Source organism: Chelonoidis abingdonii, chromosome 23 (assembly GCF_003597395.2).
Source record: "Chelonoidis abingdonii isolate Lonesome George chromosome 23, CheloAbing_2.0, whole genome shotgun sequence".
Classification (NCBI taxonomy): domain Eukaryota; kingdom Metazoa; phylum Chordata; order Testudines; family Testudinidae; genus Chelonoidis; species Chelonoidis abingdonii.
Window position 1 is genome coordinate 21,573,614 of NC_133791.1, and position 21,535 is coordinate 21,595,148.

A 21,535-nucleotide genomic window follows, 5' to 3' on the forward strand; every position below is an offset into this window, starting at 1 on the left:
AAAGTAAATAAGGTTTTTAAAATGTTTAAGAAGCTTCATTTAAAATTAAATTAAAATGCAGAGTCCCCCAGACTGGAGGCCAGGACCCGGTCAGTGAGAATGCCACTGAAAATCAGCTTGTGTGCTGCCTTCAGCACACATGCCATAGGTTGCCTGCCCCTGGTCCATAAGGTGCCACAGGACCCTTTGTCACTGTGAAAACAGAGTCCTTTCGGCCACTTGTTTTTATTTTCAAAGGTGCTATTAAAAAGGTAAAAGCAAATTCTTTTCCTCCCACGCATTTTAAGCCAGGGGAATGCCAACATGAAAGCTACAGTTACTACCATACATGAACTGTGAAAAGGCTTACAAAGTCATCAGATATTCAGATACCTTGCACTGGGAACAGCACTCTTTGCTACTTGGAAATTCTGGGGCCTTTGGAAAATACTGCTTGAGCTTTTTCCAGGCTTCTTTAGAAACAACCCTCCTTTCATTTTCTGATATGCATAGGTCACCTGCATGGAGAAATCCAAGAGAGTATTTTTGTTTTGCACATACTCAGCAAAAGTTTCACAGCACTAAAACAGATTTAAGAGATTACCTGTATGAATACAGAAGTAGATTTTACACCCTTATAATCTGACACCTGTGTCAACACTTGAATAAAAAGAAAAAGAGCAACTTATACAGAATAGTCACCTTCAGCCTTTATTTCTATCCCATCAATGATTAAGCTTCCTCCTGGAGGTAGGACTTTAGTTCTTACTCACAGCAACAGTATGGTTTAAGAATTATAGCTAATTATTTTAAAAGATAACCCAATACATTCTTAAAACAGCATTTCTATTTAAAAACAGAAAGATCTTAATCTACCATGATTGCCCTTTGGATTTACAAAACCATGTGCCTGAGCCATAGGCACAGGAACTACGGGTGCTGCAGTACCCAGGTTTTACACGGGGCTCCTGGCTCCCTTACCCCCGTCTGGGTTCCCCCTCCTGGAGACATGGTCCTGCTCCTGGTCCCAGCTCTGGGAGGAAGAGGCATGGACAGGGTTAGGGAGCTGGCTTTCAGCTCCCCAACTATTAAAAATGTCCTAGCACCACTGGCCTAAGCAGCAGATTCAAATGCAACAAAAGGAAAAAGAGAAATCCATGGAACAGGAAGAGAAATTAAGGGTAAGAACAGAACCAGGATCAAGGATACAAGCACACACAAGGGTTAATGGTTTTCCCACTCATGGGTGCCTCAAATTATGTACCTAAAAAAGTGGTTTGATTTTCAAAGCTGCTGAGCATCCCACAACTTTTAATGACTTAAAAATGAAGCTGCATGTGCTACATACACCTCTACCCTGATACAATGCGGTCCTCAGGAGCCAAAAAATCTTATATTATAGGTGAAACCGCATTATATCAAACTTCCTTTGATCCGTCCGACCGCGCAGCCCCGCCTCCCCGGAGCACTGCTTTACTGCGTTATATCTGAATTTGTGTTATATTGGGTCGCGTTATATCAGGGTAGAGGTGTACCTCTGGAAAAATAAGGCTACCATGATTTATTTGTCTAAATATGGCTTTAGGTGCCTAACTTTGGGCACTGAAAATTCTGTCCAACATGTTTTCCTCATACATCCCACAACTACCCTTCTGAAAGTGTTATTGCATTTAAAACTCCACATTTCTGTAGCAATCGCTTAGAATGTGAAGCTCCACAGGACACTCAACACAGTTAGAAACCATAATTAAACATGGCAGATTCCGCTTTCCATAATGCCCCTTTTGAAAAAAGTGAACTGCACAAACGGTGCATAGAAAGCTGAATGCCACTCCATCACTTGAATCTTTTGATCAAGAGAGTGCCTTATTACATCCAGTTGAGTGGAATTAATTCTGTGTGAGAGGAAAATATGAAGTGAGGTGTACCAAATATTATTAAAAATGATGCTAATTACATATCATTTATCTTGAACTATTTTTTAGGAAACTGACAAAGAAAAAACTGACAATCAGTAAGATAACCAATTAATAGAAAGTATTTATGAGTTATCCTGGTAACAACTATGCCAAAAAGGTCACTGCGCCGCAATACAGGCATCAAATTTATGTGTAAGACAACATGGTGGGAAAACATAGTATTTCATATATGAGAAACTACGCTACTTCATTGCTGACAGCCAAAATTTTTGCCTGACTTATAATTGTAAAGGTGAGAGGTACAACACAACTGAGCCCTCACTATTTAACTGCTGCTGCTGCTTCAAAAGCCCACTGGTATTACAGGGTGTGGTAACAATGCTGATCCACAATAAAATGAGAAAAATATTAATTTCAGTAAAATATTTCAGAAAAATAATATTTCAGAAAAATATTAATTTCAGTGCCTTTCACAGGGAAAAGTAGTGAACGGCAAACAGCAAACAACCAAACACTGACATGGGAAAGAATGATGCTCAACCTTTAAAGTGGGTATTAACCAACAGTGGGAAGAAAAAACACTTGAAAAGTTGCTATAGTTGAGGGAGAAGAGGCTAGCTAAGAACTATTTAACATTTTCTTCTCTTTCTATAGTCTACCCCAGCACGAAATGGGTTTGTTAGCCACAAGATACAGAAAAACACACCGAGGAAACGCCTTGGCTCTATTTCTTTAGTATTAGAACAAGTCTTCAATGCCACTGACCTGTCGTCATCTCTCATTCTGCCAAAGTCTAAACAACTGCCAACTTCCCAAAGAAAAAAATAGCAACACTCCATTCCTGCATTTATGACAATAAATGAAGGCCAGACTGAATTGTTTTAAAATAGCATTTAATGAAACAGTTGCTAAATTTGACCAATTATTAACCTAGGCTCTCCATATGGGGAAAACAGGACTTGAATGATTTCCAGAAACCGTCAGGGACATGAAAATAAGATTGTGCAAGTAATTGCTCTGACATCATAAGATTTATGAAACCAGACCAACAAGCTATAGTGATAGGTGGAAAATCTGATCAGAATGTACAAATGCTGTACCATCTAGAAGGCAAAGACACTGACCATTTACTCCTGGGAGAATTGTGCACCACTGCGCGTGCACAGAATTCACGTCCCCCGCAGATTTCTTTGCTTCTCTGCAGAAAAGTGACTTTCTGGCAGGGAAGTGGCAAGAGCAGTCAAGTGCCACTCCCTAGCTGCGCAGGTACATTGTTTCGGGCACCTGGAGGAGAGGTAAATCACCGCAGGACTGAGGACACCCCAGCTAGTGGCTCCTACCCTGAGCCAGGATCAGCTGCTAGTCCCAGCCGGGCTGGAGGCTGGAGAAGATGGGACTTCCTCTTCTCCTGCAAGGACTGGCTGGGGCTGTGTCAGACCCACCCCCAGAAACCTCTCTCAGCTGCAGGAAACTCAGCATCCTCCCCTCCTTCCTGCCCCTATTGCTCATCAGCTGTGCAGGGGAGGGGTCGTTGCACAGGGAGCTGCTCTCTCATCTGCTCAACCCCCGTGCATCTAGACCTCCTATGCCCTGACACCCATACCAAGCCTCACCCTATACACCCAGAGCCTCCCTAGCCCTCCATAGTTAAACCCCACCCCACTGAACCTCAACCCCTGCATCTGGAGCCCCCCCCTTGCTACCATATCACCCCCGCTGAGCTCCACACTGAACCCCCCCAGACTGACAAGCCCCACCGACCTGAGCTTCCACATCCAGACCCCCATGCCACTGTCCCCCAACTAGCTGCACCCAGACCCCCACGCCACCAAGCCCCACTCCCCCAGACCCCTCCGCTGAACCCCAACCACTTTCACCTGGAAGCCCCTGCAGGGTCCCATTGCCCCTGCACCTGGAATTCCCCATCCAGATCCCCCCATACCTAGATCCCCCACTGAGCTGTTTGCACACCCAGATTGTCCCACACAGAATCCTCTCATCTCACATCTGGATCCCCCCCACACTGAGTCTCTCCACATTTGGATCCTGTCTGCCCCACACTGATGTGCAGGGCCCCAGGGTGTATCTGGGGCAGGCTCAGGCCTTGTGCTGTGTTAGGGTCAGGTACAGCCTCACCACTGAGTCCGTGTCCCAGGGATGGGGAGGTTGTAGGGCAGGGGTGGGCAAACTTTTTGGCCTGAGGGTCACATCGGGGAATACAAATTGTATAGTGGGCCATGAATGCTCACAAAAGTGGGGTTGGGGTGCAGAAGGGGGCAAGAGCTCTGGTTGGGGGTACAGGCACTAGGGTGGAGCTGCGGATGAGAAGTTTGGGGTGTAGGAGGGTGCTCTGGACTGGGACTGAGGGGGGGTCAGGGCTAGGGCAAGGGTGCAGGAAGGAGTGCATATTCCGGATGGGGGTACAGGCTCTGGGGTGGGGCTGGGAATGAGAGCTTTGGGGTGCAGGAGGGTGCCCTGTGCTAGAATCAAGGGATTTGGAAAGCAGGAGGGGGATCAGGGCTGGGGTAGGGGTTAGGGAATGGGGAGAGGCTCAGGGGTACAGGTTTCAAGCAGCGCTTACCTCAAGTGGCTCCCGGAAGCAGTGGTATGTCCCTTCTCCAGCTCCTATGCATGGAGCGGCCCCCGACCCTTGGAAAGGAGCCATGCCACGGCTTCCAGGAGCCGTGTGGTGCGGCCCCCGACCCAGCTCGAGCTCGTAGGACAGCTTAAAACGGCTCAGGGGCCGGATCGAACCCGCCAGCCATAGTTTGCCATTCCCTGCTGTAGGGTGATCTCCCACCTTTGTACAGCCAGTGCACTGTGCTCCCCACTGCCATGCTGGAGCCTCTGCATTTGTTTATTGACAAATAAAACGTGCAGAATTTTAAAATACTGTGCACAGAAATTATTCAACGAGGTCAGGAAACTACCAGAGAAAGAAATAACAATCCTCTGGAATTGGAGATGAAAAAGGTTCCTGACATATGCCTATAAGATGATGGCAGTGGGAATTCATAAGGGAAAAACCTTTATGATATTTTTGGATGCAAACCAGACCTAACAGATCAAGCCCTGGACTCTGCAGAAAGCACCATGAAGGAAGTAGTTTCCTCCTCTGCAAAATTAACTGTCTATTACAGAGAAAACAGATCAGCTGATACACTTAATACAATGGAAAATTTTGAACGCATAAAGTGAAAAGAGCATTTTACAAGAACAATCTGACGTTAGCTCAGGATAATGAAACCTGAACTTTTGATGGCCCCAATATTTAATGTCATTTATTTTTTTATGTGGACCAAAGTCACAGATCAATTTATAATGAAACTAGTAATTTTTTAGAGAAACATTTTCAAAATGCTTATTTTTATGGCGTTTCATCATTCTGCTCTGCAGTTTTATACTAGCTTTGTGGGACTGTCAATTACAATGCACAATAACAATGAAAAAGGGTTAAAAAAGATATTTTAAACATTCTATTTGAGAATACAGCTTTATTAATCCAAAAGCGTGCATCTCATTAGTTTCAGTGGTGGAGATTGCATTGTTAATTCATATCAACTGACAATAATGCATACATGCTTGTCACAGCCATTAACTGTCCCACACAGACCTGAAGGCTTAACTGCTACGAATACATTATGATAATACCTCCAAAATGGAGCAGTTACAGTCTATGAAAAGTGTCAATATTCTGCACAAAAAGGGAGACTTAAAAACAGGGATAATAGAGGATGCAACTAATTATCCATCACAATGTTATACAGCATCTCATGTTAGGCTTATAACATATGGAACAGGTTTCAAAATACTCAGCAATTTGATTACAATCCTGATGTCGAGGATACCAAAATATTTACTGCAAGTATTTTTTATCCCGCACGTCCACAGTGTCTCACCTTTAGAGAATTTTTATTCTCTTAATGTACAAGAAGGAAGGGAACGGATACCATGCCACAAATAATCATGAGTAAGGGTGCAAGTTTGTCACGGAGGTCACGGATTCCATGACTTTCTGGGACCTCTTGGACTTCTACAGTGGCCAGTGCAGCTGGCCCAGGGGCCACCTGAGCAGCTTAGGCAGCCCGTGGGCCAGCTGCACTGGTTGCTGCTAGGGCAATCTTGGGCCACCGTGCCCCGCTTCCCAGCAGCAGCAGGAATTCGGATGTGGGAGAGGGCTCTGGGCCGGCGCATGGAAGGAGGTGAGGGCTCTGGGCGGTGCTTACCTCAGAGGCGGGTTGGGTGGCTCCAGGAAGAGGGGACATCCCCTGGCTTCTACGCGGAGGCACTGTCAGGGAGCTCCGTGCACAGCCTCCGCCTACAACCACCACCCCCACAGCTCCCATTGGCCGTAGTTCCCAGCCAATGGGAGCTGCGGAGACAGCGCTTGGAACAGAGGCAACGTGCAGAGCTGCCAGGCTGCGCCTCCACCTAGGGGCTGAGGGATTTGCTGCTTCTGGGGAGGAGTGGAGCCAGATAGGGAGCCTGCCAGCCCCACCAAACCCTCCCCTCACTGAGCCCTCCCCAAGCGCCTCCAGGCCACTGACCCCCCCACCCCTAAGCACTCATGGTGCCCCTCTGCCCCCCCTCCCAAATATTTAGTCAGGGGTATATTGTATAAGACACGGACATGTGAATTTTTGTTTTCTGCCTGTGACCTGTCCATGACTTTTACTAAAAATACCAGCGACTAAAATGTAGCCTTAATCACAACTGATTGCACAGTATATTTCATCCAAAACCTCAAAGTACTTTCACAGCTTTCATAAACTTTAGCCACAGACCATGGACTTTTGTCTTATCCAAAAAACAGCTCCCTGCCACAGAACAGAATCCTTCTATTTCATATTGAGGCAGTAGTTTAGCGCCAAAAGATCAGAGGGAAGAGCAATACCAACTGAATTGCTAATAACTTTCTGCAACATCTAGGTCTGTGATTCTCAATAGGTGGCCCGCAGCCCAAATGTGGCCCACCCAGGCTCTCTCTGTGGCCAACCAGCACACCTGAAAAAAAATGTTTATAATTAAATTAATAAACAGTGATGTGCTGTGTATCATTTGCCTAGGACTTCCTTAGTAAGTAACTTAATGGCAGTGCTTCATCTGTAAAGAAAGAGGTGTTGGGACTCAGTGCCAGCAAGCCCCTCTACAAATGAACCACTGACTGGGTGACCACAGAGTAGTAGCTGCCGGCTGGGTGCCCAGGTCTGAAGGCAGCACAACCACCACCAGCAGCACCACCTTCAAAGTTGGACGGCCGGAGAGTGGTGGCTGCTGGCCTGGAGCCCATGAGTGCCGGGGCCAAATTAAAGCACTGCTTACTGGATCTTAAGTTCTTATGATAGCATCGGCTACGATTTAGTTAGGATGCCATCCGTTTTTCATTAGTGATGGAAATGGAGCCAAAAATGAATGAGTGGGAGTAAACGTTTGTCACAAATCCCCCACTTCGTCACAACGTTGCAAACTTGACAGCGAAAACCGAGCCTTTAACCCAAATTGGTCAGCAGATTTTCTTATTATGCCACCTCATTTAAATGAAAAACCTTTGCGTTTAATATGCCAAACCACTGTTTCTATCTGTACGGTCATCAACTTAAGGCACCACTTTGAATAAAAGAACAGAAACTTCAATGTAGCCTATCCTCCTGGCAGTGTTGCAAGATGTGACAAAATTGAAAATATGTAGTCTTTGTATCACTTCAAATATTCTCACAATATCATCGACTATATATGACAAGCAACAGCTGTTTCCTTTTGGATAATGTTGGTACTGGCTAAAAAGAAAAAGCCTTTCCTGGATGCCAACCTTGTGAAGGAGTGCACGCTGGAAATGCTGGAGGAGCTTTTTGACAGAGATAGAAATAAGGATGACATTGTGAAGCAAGTTCCCTTCCCTGATCCATAGCAGTGTGAAGATTGGAGGTAATTTATGAGAACTGTTTGTCAGCACTGCCTTCCAATTTAAAAGTGATGTTTCTTGAAGCGGACGAATCTGTCAGATTTTATGACAGTGAAGTTTTCAAGGAAGACTTTTTGTGCTTAATACCACTAGAAATCTACACTACAGGAGAGATCATTTTTGAAAAGGTAAAAAGCACTTTTGAAAAAAGTTTAGCTCTGCAGAAAGTAAATTTGCTGGTTACAGATGGAGGTCCTTCCACGACAGGGAAAGAGAAAGTCTTTGCTCTACAGTTTGGCCATGATATACCCCTCATTAAATACACTTCACTGCATCATTTACCAGACTGACCTGTGCAGTAAGTTGTCTGGGGACTTGGAAAAAAAAAAACACCTCAATGAGTATTGTGATGAGACTGGTGAACTGCACACATTCAATTTCCAGCTTGCAACACTCTGTCTTTTAAATGTCCTTTTACAGGACATTTCAGCAAACACAGTGACCTGTTCCAGTACAACCAGAGATCATCATTATGTAGGGGGTGAGTGTTAGAGAGGTTTTGTGCAATTCAAAAATAAATAGAATTTCTTTCAAACCACAAGACCAACAAAGCTTGTGAGTTCATGGAATTTAGGAATGATGTTCCCTGTCACAGATAGCTTTTCTGTGCAATATTTCTGGTCACTTGAATTCCCTTAACTTGCAGCTCCAAGGCCATGCAAGCAGCATTGGGAATCTCTTTGAAAAAACGTACGCCTTTCAGAAGAATCTTGAAATCTTTCAGACAGACTTAACAGGAAAGATGTTGTACTTTCACACATTGCATGCTATTGCTACAGATGAAACTTCAATGAAAACAATGCAAGAATTCCTAAAAAAAAATCTCATCAAAAATTTTAAAATTCGATTTGAGAGTTTTAAAATTCCAAAGGATTTGCTTTTATTTGTTCGTGATCCATTTGTTGTCTCCGCTGAAACAAAGAACACTCTTGATTCAGGTGATGAAGGTGCCTTTGAATTAGAAATTGTAAGGCTCCAGAGCTCAGATGTTCTTGAAGGAAAAATTCAGAGAAGTAGGACTTTGTGATTTCTGGACTCAATATTCTGACCAGTTTCAGAATAGCCAGAATCTAGCCATCTTTTAACAATGTTTGGATCAACATACCTCTGCGAATATGGGTTTTCTACTATGAACATTATAAAAAAATAACACCACAATCACCTTACAGATGAGCATCTTCACCAGTTCATATGCCTTGCCCTTATCTCCTACAAACCACTTTTCACAAAGCTTGCCAGATATCACTGATGCCACCTCTTCCACTAGATTGCCACAAACACAGGTAATAATGTTGATTTATAAACTTTGTTAAAAGATAAAAACATTAATATTTATATTACAATTAAGGTCTTTATTGGCAGCTAGAAGTTAGTTTATTTTGTCAGTCTTCTCTGACAATGGCCTGCCTCTTGTCATAAAATTTTCAAATCAGCCTATGCGTACACCTAAATTGAGTATCACTGATCTAGGTTCTCCTTGTAGGTCTCCCATCAAATCTATACCAACATCACACTAGCTAGTGAGATCTGATGCGATCACAGCTCAAGATCAAATGATAAACATTTAAGAAAAGCAAAGTCAGTCAGAAATAAACTTAATTAAGCCCAGTTAATCTTGGGTTTTAAAGAAGAAATATGGAAGATCCGTCTATAAATGGTGGGTCATCCAAATACGACACGTGTTCAGTTCTGCCCCCTACATACACACTTACCATGTGGGCAAACAAGGTCTTCATTAAAATTTAACTCCTCTTCCTCCTCCCTCTTTTCTTCAGTTGACTCATCTGACCAAAACAAAAAGCAGATTGCACAAAAGCTCTCTGTAGTAGAATTTGATCTTTTGGAGGAACTGTAACAATTTGCTTCCTTTTCAAATTGCTGCAAAATTCTAACACTGAGGAAACTTCAACAATATGCCTTTAAGTTTATTGGCCCATTCCTCCAGTACCAGGGCAGGATTGTGCTTTACAATATATTGTGAGTGCTCTAAAGTTCATGGAGCGCAAGACTATCTTCTATATGAGACTACAAAAGGTAGCATTCATTATAGTTAGAACACCTGGGCTCTTTGCTGCTCCCAAATAGCTCAGATCAGAATTAAAAGAAAAAAGTTACCACCAGATCAGAGTGGAGGGAACAAATCTTACAGGCAAAATATTAGTCAGCTCTCTGCTTTGAGGAGTCTGATCCAAACCAGATGTCCTCATTGCTGCTCCACAATGGCTTCAAATGAGGCCAAGAACCACTCCGTCTGGAAGGGTTCAATGTGAGTAACATGCAGATAGAATTGTGCCTTTTCTGTTTTGGAAAGTGCCTACAACACTGTGGGCAATATCAGAAGTAACAGAAAGTAACATGCGCTTACTTTGACAAAGGAAAGTTTTTACTAGTCATTCCCATTAGCTCTGCAGGCCAAAATAAAATGGATTGCACCTAAACTGTTGACAATTGAGGCCTGTTTTACACTTGCAAGTTGTTTTACATCACAGCTACAGCACTCAGAGGGTGTGAAAAATGCCAAGCTAAGCTCCAGTGTAGGTACAACTAGCCAATGGAAGAATGCTTCCATCAACTTAGCTGCCATACGTGGAGTTCCTACAGCCACAGAAAAAACCCTTTTATCGCTAAAGGAACCATCTACATTACGGTGCTGCAGCGGCATAGCTACAGTGTCATAGCTGGACTGTAATAGCACCCATAGTGTAGACATGGCCTTGAGCTCCAAGTGCAGGGCCAGATTCTACCTTCAGTTTTAACTGGGAGTTAGGGATGTAAAAAGTTAACCAGTTAACCGATAAGCATCAGTCTTATTGGTAATGTACTGAGTTAACATTTAAATGCCTAATGTGCTGTGCCTGGGATTTTGCCTGCCGGCCCTGCGTCTGCCCCCAGCTTTGGCCCCTTTCCCATCTCAGTTTGGACATGGGGCAGCAGCTAGGACCCCATGTAAAACGTGGGGGTGCTGCAGGACACACCGCTCCCCCTTCCCCTCCCCCCTCACATCCCTAGTTGCCGCACCTATGTTGTGAACTCATTAACAGTTAAATGTTTAACCAATACAATTTTAATGAACAGTTACTTTTTTAAAAAAACAGTATTTACATCCTTAGTGGGATTACACAGGTGTCGTGAGGGCAGAGTTTGACCTGCCGAAAACTTTTTTTCTTCAAAAGTATATACCGCTTTTGAAATTGCTCAAAATATGGATCTAATATATGCTACTTTGTACTATAGTAGAACTGCAGAGTTACAAAAACCTCGGAAATGGAGGCTGTTCGTAACTCTGAACAAAACGTTATGGTTGTTCTTTCAAAAGTTTACAACTGAACATTGACTTAATACAGATTTGATCTTTAATAGGCAGAAGAAAAATGTTGCTATCCCATTATTATTTTAGTAGTTTCTGTTTAACAGTACTGTATTTGCTTATCTTGGGTGGGAGTAGGGGGAGAACTCTGCCGCTGCCTGATTGTATACTTCCAGTTCTAAATGGGATGTGTGGTTGACTGGTCAGTTCGTAACTTTGATATTCTACTGTATATCATTCAGACCTGCTCAAAACAATCCCTACAACTAAATAGAACAGCTAGAACGCTTAATTAATACTATAGGAACATCCAATCTATTTATCAGGTAGTGGGAGAAACTGGGTTGCTTGGTTTTAAACAGCTACCTTTGTTTTGCGCATCTCCATTCATTTTTCCATTATTCTGGTCTGCATCATCATCTTGTTCATTTAACTGTTCCAGAGCCAACTGACGCCAACTCCGCAAGGATGACTTTCCAACCCAAAATCCATCATTACTGTATAGAAAAAGAGACTACCATTTACAATACAAACCATAACTTAGATTTACAGCTATTGGCTCAGAATGAACCAATTCCTGTTGATGAAAGACAGCTCTTCATGTCCTGAAGCTTATGTGTAAGCTCAAAAGCTTCTCTCTCTCACCAACAGGAGTTGGTCCAATAAAGGATATTACCTCTCCCACCTTGTCTCTCTTATATCCTGGGACCAACATGGCTACAATGCTGCAAACAATTTAATTTTTTTTAAATGAGATTTTAACGTCACTGACAATAGACTTGTGCAATGCAAACATTGGAAGGTGTCAGCACCACGTACCCCTTTACTGTAATTTTCAGCAAGTTTGTGACAGTTTTATAGTCTTCGTTTAATTGGTTTTTCAGTCGTAGTATTCGACACCTCTCTACCACACAGTCCTTGCAAAGTGCTTTAACTAGAGAAACAAAAAAGACACCACTGTGTTACAAGAATACTACTGCTACACTTAAAAACAAAACTAAGATTTTTGCAAGATCAGGCATCACCATTTGGAGATGCTGTCAGTCAAGTAGGCTTAATGTAGTTACTGACAGTGGCATTTTCTACTACCAATGAATTAGATGCAAATACATGGTAACAGCTGAACTGGACCAAATTTAGATATAATTGGAGTAAGTTTTTATAAGGGTGGGTTTGTTCCTTTAGTATCAACATTTCTCATCACCTCAGTTTCACAAGTCTGCATTTCTGATATTAACAGTTTATATTTACTACAATAAGCTTGAAAACAGCAATATGTGTAGACCTAGGTAAACCGTGAGTTTAAAAAGGAAAGTTCAGAAATGTGCAACAGCAGTTTTACCATTCACAAAAAACCTGCCACAGTATGTAAACATGCAGTGTATACACACTATAAATATACTTTCTAGGTACTGGGCTGCTTGGGGGAAATCTACAAGTGAAAGAAGACAGTTTCTCTCCTTGGTTAGCACACCCTCACTTCTTCACTGCTCTGAGAATAGGGTTCCAAAACACTGGCTCTTCTCAGCAGAGAATGATACAATACATGAGGCGCTGCCTATACAGCATCTGTAGAAATAATGGGCCCAGGATCTCCACCACTCCCCAATTTTAGGATCTTTATACAAGTTTTGCTATTTTACAGAAAGTTTACTTTAATGAAACTTTTTAAAATACTAACGTTTCAAGTTGTTTCTACCTAAATGTACTTTTTTTTTTATTTTATTTCATTTTTTAAGTGACTGAACAAAACTGCTTCAAGGCACAAAGAAGAATCAAGATCTGAAATATATCCACCATTCATGTTCCCTAGTCAGCCTATCTACTTCACCATAACTAAGCAGTGCTCTCAAAAGCAGCCATCTGGAAAAATACAAGCAGGAGGCTATTCTGGCCAAAGATGAAGCTACATTATATTGACAAAGGATGCAAAACAAAATTTCAATATACAAAAATTTAAATCCCCCCAAAAGCTTGCCATGTGAGAGTGCTTTATATCCAGATACTATAGTTTAATCTTACCATTTAGCCTGGGCCCCCCTCCGTATCTCCTGTAGAAGTAGTCAGCAACATACTCAGATATCCTCTTCATAATTGATATTTTATCAGGGTGCAATTTGCCATGTGAGCACAAGCATGCAGTGTTATCTATGGGTTTGGGAGGGGTAGATTCATCCAGCCATTTCTGTAACCATTCAAGAGACACAAACTCATACGGGCACCCTGGAAAAAAGTGAACAGAAACAAACCTGTACATTTCCACAAGTACATGATACAAGAGATCACATTTTAAAATTACTCTACTGTTCAACAGTACCTTTATTAAATTAAAAAGTTTGTGGGGGAATCTTCACCCAAAAAAGTTAGATTCCCATTATACAATATTTTCAAATACCTAATTCTGTTTCCATGCCAATTCTGATGTTAACTATGTAGTTTTATATCATGGTGTCCCTTCTAGAAGTCAACAGCTGTGTGAAATTACATCTGAGACAAGTATCATTTTAAATTCAAATAGGAAACTGGCTAGTGAAGCCAGAGAACATTTTCAAACTGCAACACCTTTTGGCTACAGTAGCTTATTTTATTTCAGAACATTACTGGAAAAATCTTCCTACTGTTAAATCAGGAGAGAATGCAATATATTACTTTGAGAAGCTAAATGCTCCATTCAAAAGTCTGTTTTCCTTAATTATGAGGTAAATATGTAAATTAGACGTTTAAAGTAATAATATAGGAGTGTAATAAAGGTTAGTGTATCTGATATATATTAACTATTAATGACAAGGTGGGTGAGATAATATCTTTTATTGGACCAAGTTCTGTTGGTGAGAGAGACAAGCTTTCATGGTTATACCGAGCTCTTCTTCAGGCCTGGGAAATGCACTCCGAGGGTCGCCCACCTTGCCTCTCTAATATTCTGGGACTGACACGGCTATACACAGCACAGATACACTAACTAGGATAGTCATAAGAGGACAGGATACAATTTATACAATTATAAAGAATTAGATGTCTTGAAACAACACGCTAATCCCTATGTGCTTAAAGTACATTACAAGAAATCAGGGGAATCTAGATGATAAATGCTAGCAGTTAACCCTAACTAGAACTACAGTGAGTAAGTTTATCTACTGCCTGTATAACAGACAAATAGAAGTTTGCATGTGATATGCTGCCAATTTTTCAAACACAGATTGTTGAGGGTTTTGCTTCCAAAACAGAACCTTGTACGTTCATGTTACTGTTGAAGCACTGAACCTCTCACTCTTCTGAACAGCTCTGACATCAAACTTCTGATGATACATGTTCCCCAGAACAAGTTTTTGTTAAATATCATAAGCTATCAACAGTATCAGTCAAGTTAACCTGGATTTACAGGTTGCTTTTTACAGCATGTATTCATCAGGCAGAGCGCTATTTCTTTAGATTAGATTGTAAAGTCTTGGGACAAGGGACTGTCTGTTCTGTGTCTGTACAACACCCAGTACAAAGGGGGTCTGGCCCATGATTAGGGCTCCTAGGTGCTGTAGCGGGGTTGGCAACCTTTCAGAAGTGGCGTACCGAATCTTCACTTATTCACTTTAAGTTAAAGTTTCACGTGCCGGTAATACATTTTAATGTTTTTTAGAAGGTCTCTCTCTATAAGTCTATATTATGTAACTAAACTGTTGTATGTAAAGTAAACACGATTTTCAAAATGTTTAAGAAGCTTAATTTAAAATTAAATTAAAATGCTGATCTTACGCCACCAGCCCACTCAGCACGTTGTCAGCCTGGGGTTCTATTCACCTAGTTCTGCAGCGGGCTGAGTGGGGCCAGCAGCTGGGACCCCAGACTGGCAGCAGGCTGAGCGAGGCTGGGATCCCAGACTGGGGGTGCAGGTGGAATGGGGGGAAAGGGGGGGCAGGTGCAGGAGCTCCCGTTTGGTGCTCACGGTGAGGGTGGGGATATGGGGAGGGGGTACAAGAGGCAGGGCATGGGGCGCGTCAGTATGTGTGGGGGATGCAGGAGTCAGAATGGGGGCTGGAGGTGCGTGAGGGGGTGCAGGAGCCAGGGTGTGGGATGGCTGGATATGTGTGGGGGGTGCAGGGGTCAGGGCAGAGGCTGGGGTGCTCAGCTCGTAGGGGTGCTCCCAGCCCCCTGCCAGGAGCAGCTCATGGTAGGGGGTTGGAGGGAATATGCCCGATTCCATCCCTTTCCCCAGGGCCCCATCCGTCCTCACCTCTTCTCAGCCTCCTCCCCGGAGCAGTGAGCGCACTGCAACTCCACTCCCCCTCCCCTTGGCAAGGGCCATCAGCTGATCAGCGCAAGGAAGAGGAGGAAGCAGTGCAGGAAGGCAGAACGCTGGGGGAAAAAGTGGGGGAGGGGGAGCTTGGCTGCCTGCAAGACCAAGCTTCTACCTCCTGCCCCCACAGGAGAGAGGTGGGTGAGGAGGCTGAGTGGGGCCAGGACCTCAGCAGGCAGCGGCATGCCATTAAAAATTGGCTCACATACTGTCTTTGGCCTCGTGCTGCAAGTTGCCGACCCCTGTGCTACAGTAATACAAATTAAATAATAAATCGGAACTACTTCACCAAATTTGCTTCATCTATCAGATTTAAAATAATGCTCAATTTCTGCATTTTGGTTGGAAAAATATTTTTGATATTTGAATTCTTAATCCATACTGCCCAAGTACACAATGAACTATCAAAATAGACTCGAGAGCAACAGGATGTCACAGTAACAATGCAAGATTTGGCTGTAAGGAGGAAACCATGAAAATATCAAGCAATTTTTTTTTATTATTATTATTTTTAAGTCAAGGAAATTTGTCAAAAATTAGCATTCAGAAAAAGCACAGACCCCACATTAAAAACCTATACTGAAGGAGAAGCTGACTCAAAATTACATAATACTAACAATTTAAGATTGTAGCAATTTCTGTTTTGTTTTTTTAAACAAGAAATGCTTTTCTACACATTTACAAAATACACAGGTGCAATTTCTGGAGGATCAGACATACCAGCACAGACACTAGAAGGAATGAATGGCTTTATATAAAATACTTGAGTCAAATATCTGGATACAAAGTCACATTAATGACACATGTAACCCAAAACAGCCTGGCTATACTTGGAAAACGAGGAATTTTAAAGAAAAAGCCACTGGAAATGTAATTAACAAACTGCTATGAAATGCCACAATGGCAAAATGCTGATCTTAAATAATGCTTTTTCTTATTTTCCATTAGTGCCAATCATCTTTGGGTTCTAAGACAGATTTAATTACATATTGAGCAACATATTTTACTTCTGCACACCAAATCTAGTCAATACTGAAAAGATAATCACTGGCTTTTCTAAAAGAATATTGGAAGATTAACTGGGTAGGAGGGTGAAGAAAGAGAGAGAGGGAGAGGTCAGGAAATTAAATACACCTGGCTGATGCATCAACAACACTTCTGAAATTTCCACTGCCAGTTGCATTTATAAAGTCAATATGGGGAAACAATCCTTCACATTTCATATACAAAGGCACAGCAAAGCTGTAACCAAATACTTTATGTACTGTAATGAACACTGGATGTTTCATAATCTTAGGCCTCAAACTGTTCCTCAGCACAATCTGCAGCTTCTACATCTCAGGAAATGATTCTACATAAATATGGTTTATCTGAAAAAGTGTAAGCTTCACTATGGCTATAGTGTATTCACTGTACATAAAACATGGCCACAGTCTCTGGAGGATTCAGTTAAACCATTTCTAATGGGACATCTTGGGACAAAAAAAACCCCATTTCATGCAACTGAAAGAGAAACTTGGACCACCAACTTGATTTACAAAATGCAAGCAGCATGAATGGAAACCTGTCATATGAAAATTTTATAAGAAATAAATATCACCAATAGCAAACTATTCTAATTATGTTTAGAAAGCCAAAGTAACAGGAAATTACATGTAATTCTTGTTCTCCAAAAGTGACCCATATCTGAGAAGAGAATGCCCCAGCATCCTCGATTTAGCAATGACACTTCAAAAATACACCGCTACCTTGATAACTCGCCACTCGATATAACACAAAGTTGGATATAATGCGGTAAAGCAGTGCTCCGGGGGGGAGGGACTGCACGCTCCAGTAGATCAAAGCAAGTTCAGTATAACACAGTTTCACCTACAACGCGGTAAGATTTTTTGGCTTCCAAGGACAGCATTATATCGAGGTAGAGGTGTACACTCAGAGCATGGATCCAACAGTGGGGAATCCAGGGTGAACACCTGCCTTCACTTCACAGCTTTTCATTAGTTTTAAGCATAAATACCATAATTTTCAAACCTGGATATTTAAAGTTAAAAATCTGAACAGAAGTCACAGGATATTTAAAGGTGTCGAGCTCTAGATGCAGCTCCCACTGACCTAAAGTTGTTGGTGCTCAATCTCTCTGGACGAAAAGTCAGGCCTTGTACTTAGGTGCCTTAATTTGGAATCAAGTGCTAAATCTGGAAAGCCAAGTTTGAAAATTTTGGCCAAAGTATGTTATGAACCAAACTGAAATATCACAGTCTGCTTGCGCTTTTTACAAAAAGAAGTTGCAACCTTAATTGAAAACTACTGAAAAAGTTTCTAGGAGACGTGTTTTGGATAATACTGTCTATATAAAGTAACCATAGCACATATCTGTACCCTCACCCCATGGAAAACTAAGGAGAGAAAGGAATAAATCAAACTTTTAGTATTAAAGACGTGAAAAAGGCAGTAAGTGAAAAGTGTAAAGGAGAGAAGAATCAGTCAGTGACAACTTATTCATGGGACACACAAAGCTCTGGATAGAGTGACTCCTGGAAGAGAGCTGGTTGGAAATTTTCTGATGAAACTTAGTTTCACCAGAAAATGCCAATTATCAGCAGGGAAATGTTTTGCTGAATCTATTACAGGGGCTCTCACAGCTGGTAGGCTCCCCATTCTGAAGCAGTACCACTGGGAGCCCCAGTTGGGGCTGCTAACCTCCCTGCTCTGTGACAGCAGCCTTTGGAGCCCAGGCTGAAACTGATATTCTTGTCAGCTTCACCTCAACTATGCAGTGGTGGCAATGGGTAAACTCACAAGAATGTCAATTTCCCATATTTCTATTCTGGAACACCCTATTTCAGTGTTTTTATTAAATGAAATTTTCAGAGTGACTTCAGTTTGCAAAAAAATTCAGTAAAAACTGCTTCCATTCCAAAATACTAAAATTTTCTTGCAAACCAAAACCTCACATTTTGGCCACCCCATCATGGAATTCTCATAGATAAAAACTTGCCGACATGGAGTTTCCAAGTGTCTGTAAGAATTAAATTAATGACTTTCTGGCAAAAGGTTGAGTGAAAGTGTGACCTATTACCTGCTGATTCATTTGGATCAACAGCACCAAAACATGCAAGTGAGCTGGAGATGCAGGACTACCTAAGTTACTTCCTTGTCAGTGCTATCAATCAACAGTGAGCTAAGCTGTTCATAGGGCAGCAGAAAATGGGCCCAGTCGTACAAGGAAAAAGCACAGGAGTGTGACTGGCAAGGGCATCATTGATGGTGAGGGAGTAAATCAAGAAAGAGAAAGGGAGAAACGGCACTGATGGCACTTATAATGAGAGACAGGAAAAACGAGTAAGAAGAAGAAAGTAGGTTGTGGCAGAAAGCATTATGGGGAAAGGCAACACTGATCATGCATCCTCTCCTGTAGTCTTAAGTGTTGGTCAACAAGCCCTTCGCTCCTAAGTGGAAAAAACAATAGCATTTAAAAGCTTCTAATGATATGCTCTGATCATGAACTCATGTGCTAGCATGTATTAATGTGGCACTAATGATCTAGAAACAAACAGCATATCTGAAGAAAAAAAGGAATGAATTTTTGGGGAAAGGCTCCTGCAGAAAATTAAACACTTGCAAATTTATATTAATATTTTCAAACTCACACCTTCCAAACCTTGTTTAGGTACTTTAAAATCTACAGCAGCAGGAAGTCTGAATGAGGTAGGGAATGAGTGGATGTCCGTGTCCTTCTCCACTGCCCAAAGTCTTGTAGTAGCTACCACAAATACCAGATCACAAAAGGCTACAAGGAAAAGGGGAGTAACATCCACTATGTGAACTTATACATAAATGGGAAATAGGATTAATTTAGTTATTTATTTACAGTGCTAATCTTAACAGTGGTCTACTATAAAATACTACCAGAATATCTTACAGACCAGCTTCAGCAGGCAACCTTTGGTAGAGCTCCTTCACCTCTTCATGTTTGATTTTGCCTCTGACCACGCTTTGTTTACGCATATCTGACATTTCGTTACACCACTCTTCAAACTTGCAGTTATCCCGTTCGACGAGCTCCTGCAGAAAAGCTATGAAGAAAGAAAGAAAGAAAGAAAGAAAGAAAGCAGAAGTACTAGCTACCACTAATCCTACTCTGTCTTAAAAAAAAGATGGCCAAAATTAAAAGTCAATTATGCCAATTTTCCCAGTGAGCAGTAATATACAATGGTAACAACCACTGAGCTTAAAGGTTTCCTCATACAAATAATGAGATACAGAGTCTTTCTAGAAGTCAAGTGCCTGGATATTCCTTCTCAACAATAATTACATTTCAGTATTTGTGCCCATATGGGTAATTCAGTGTAAAGGAGATGTGGGATGCAAATGATTTAATACTGCCCAACAGAGTTTACTATAGAGGACGTGATACCTGCAGTGGTTTAGAAAAACCTTTGGTGCATGACAAATACTTTTCACATGTTTGAAAGGATTACCAATAATGTACTTAATATGTTGTTAAACACACTAAGGAAAAAAGCAGCAAGAGTTTTTGTACAGCTGTAATGGTGAAGGGCTACAGACTGTGAGCCCACCAGGCTGTTTCAGTGATGTCCCTATAACTCTTTGAGGCCCCTGGTTCCATTTCTTGCCTCCCACTCATCTCAGCAACCCGCAGGTCCCCTAGTTGTTCCTCTCTATTTCTTTCGAGCAATCATTCTTCCTACTGAGATGCAGAAAACCTGGGTCTTCAGTCTCAGGAGCACATCAGAATCCTTAATGCCACATACCAGAGAGGCCAGCAAGAAGGATTTAGGGGCACATATGAAATCTTAGTGATCCAGGTTCTACATGGTTTAGTGATAAGCGCAGAAAACTCTTAAGAACTCCTGTGAATTAAAGGGAACAGGCAGGGAAACTGAAACGCTGCTGCTTCAAGTGAAAGGGGAGGGCGACTGGAAGTTTTAGCGTCACCAGTGAAATAAAAAATAGGATACTTCAGATGAAGAAATGAAACTGTAGGAATGATGGGAATTCACACAAAGGGGGAAGGAAAGGGAGGAAAAATAAGCGAGGGTGTGCAATCAGGGGCGGGTCCAGGCACCAGCGCTCCAAGCACATGCCTGGGGTGTCAAGCCATGGGGGGCGCTCTGCCGGTCGCCACTAGGGTGGCAGGCAGGGTGCCTTTGGCAGCTTGCCTGCTGAGGGTCCACTGATCCTGCGGCTTCGGCGGCACGCCTGCGGGAGGTTCGCCGAAGTCACGGGACCAGCGGACCCTCCGTGCTTGGGGTGGCAAAATGTCTAGAGCCGCCCCTGTGTGCAATAACAGGCATAATACAAAACAGATGTAGCAGTCAATTAATAGTGAAAAGAGGACAAAGGGGAAAGGACAGAAGAACGCCTACATCCTTACAGCAATGGTACAAAGAAGGCGCAAAATATTTCCTGTGAAATTTTCTTTTACATTTAGAATTTAAGAACTAAGCTCTTTGGGAAATGTTAACTCAGACATATTTTTCATTTTACCATCATGACAGGTGCTACACAAATCTCATAGAATGTTCTTAATTTTATTTAACCTTGATGCTAAAAAAATAATTTGTTTCTGGGACATTTAGTTCAATACATTCAGCTTAATCCTTTCACTTTTACAGTTAACTTAGCAGTCAGCATGGCATGGCAGCTAGGGCAAGAGGCCATGACTCAGGTGACCCCAGGTATATTCTTGCCATCCGTAGGACCTGCTGTGTGGCTTGCAGCAAGTCAATTCACTCTAACACCTTACTTCCCCCGCCCGCTAACACAGGACTAACACCTCCATGCCTAGTGCCGCAGGAAGATTAATTACAACTCATATAGAGTGCTTTGTTGGGTATTAGTGTTAAATCCATTCACCAATTGAATTCCCACCTCCTCCAAGCTCTAAGATAGGCCATGAATACTTAAATGAAAAATTCGTGAATGGCCTGCACTCTTATATTCCTTATACCCTTTGTTTACATGAAGAGAAGTAACAAGTACTTGTGAGGCGCAGCAAGCCATTCGGACAGAAACAAGAGAACTGAGCCACTGTCAAACACCAGGACCGCCCACAC

At 42.2% G+C, this 21,535-nt stretch overlaps 1 protein-coding gene across 1 annotated transcript in view; it reads right to left on the reverse strand.

The window, feature by feature from the left end:
• The window catches only part of USP48 (ubiquitin specific peptidase 48), a 51,816-nt gene that overhangs the window by 16,168 nt on the left and 14,113 nt on the right, over positions 1 to 21,535 (reverse strand). The window contains exons 11-16 of the mRNA XM_075060362.1: positions 19,382 to 19,531; positions 13,190 to 13,390; positions 11,987 to 12,101; positions 11,534 to 11,664; positions 9,573 to 9,644; positions 373 to 497 (exon numbers count right to left, since the gene is read on the reverse strand). Of these exons, the coding sequence (XP_074916463.1) occupies positions 373 to 497; positions 9,573 to 9,644; positions 11,534 to 11,664; positions 11,987 to 12,101; positions 13,190 to 13,390; positions 19,382 to 19,531 (794 nt within the window). The remainder of the gene's footprint in view (positions 1 to 372; positions 498 to 9,572; positions 9,645 to 11,533; positions 11,665 to 11,986; positions 12,102 to 13,189; positions 13,391 to 19,381; positions 19,532 to 21,535) is intronic.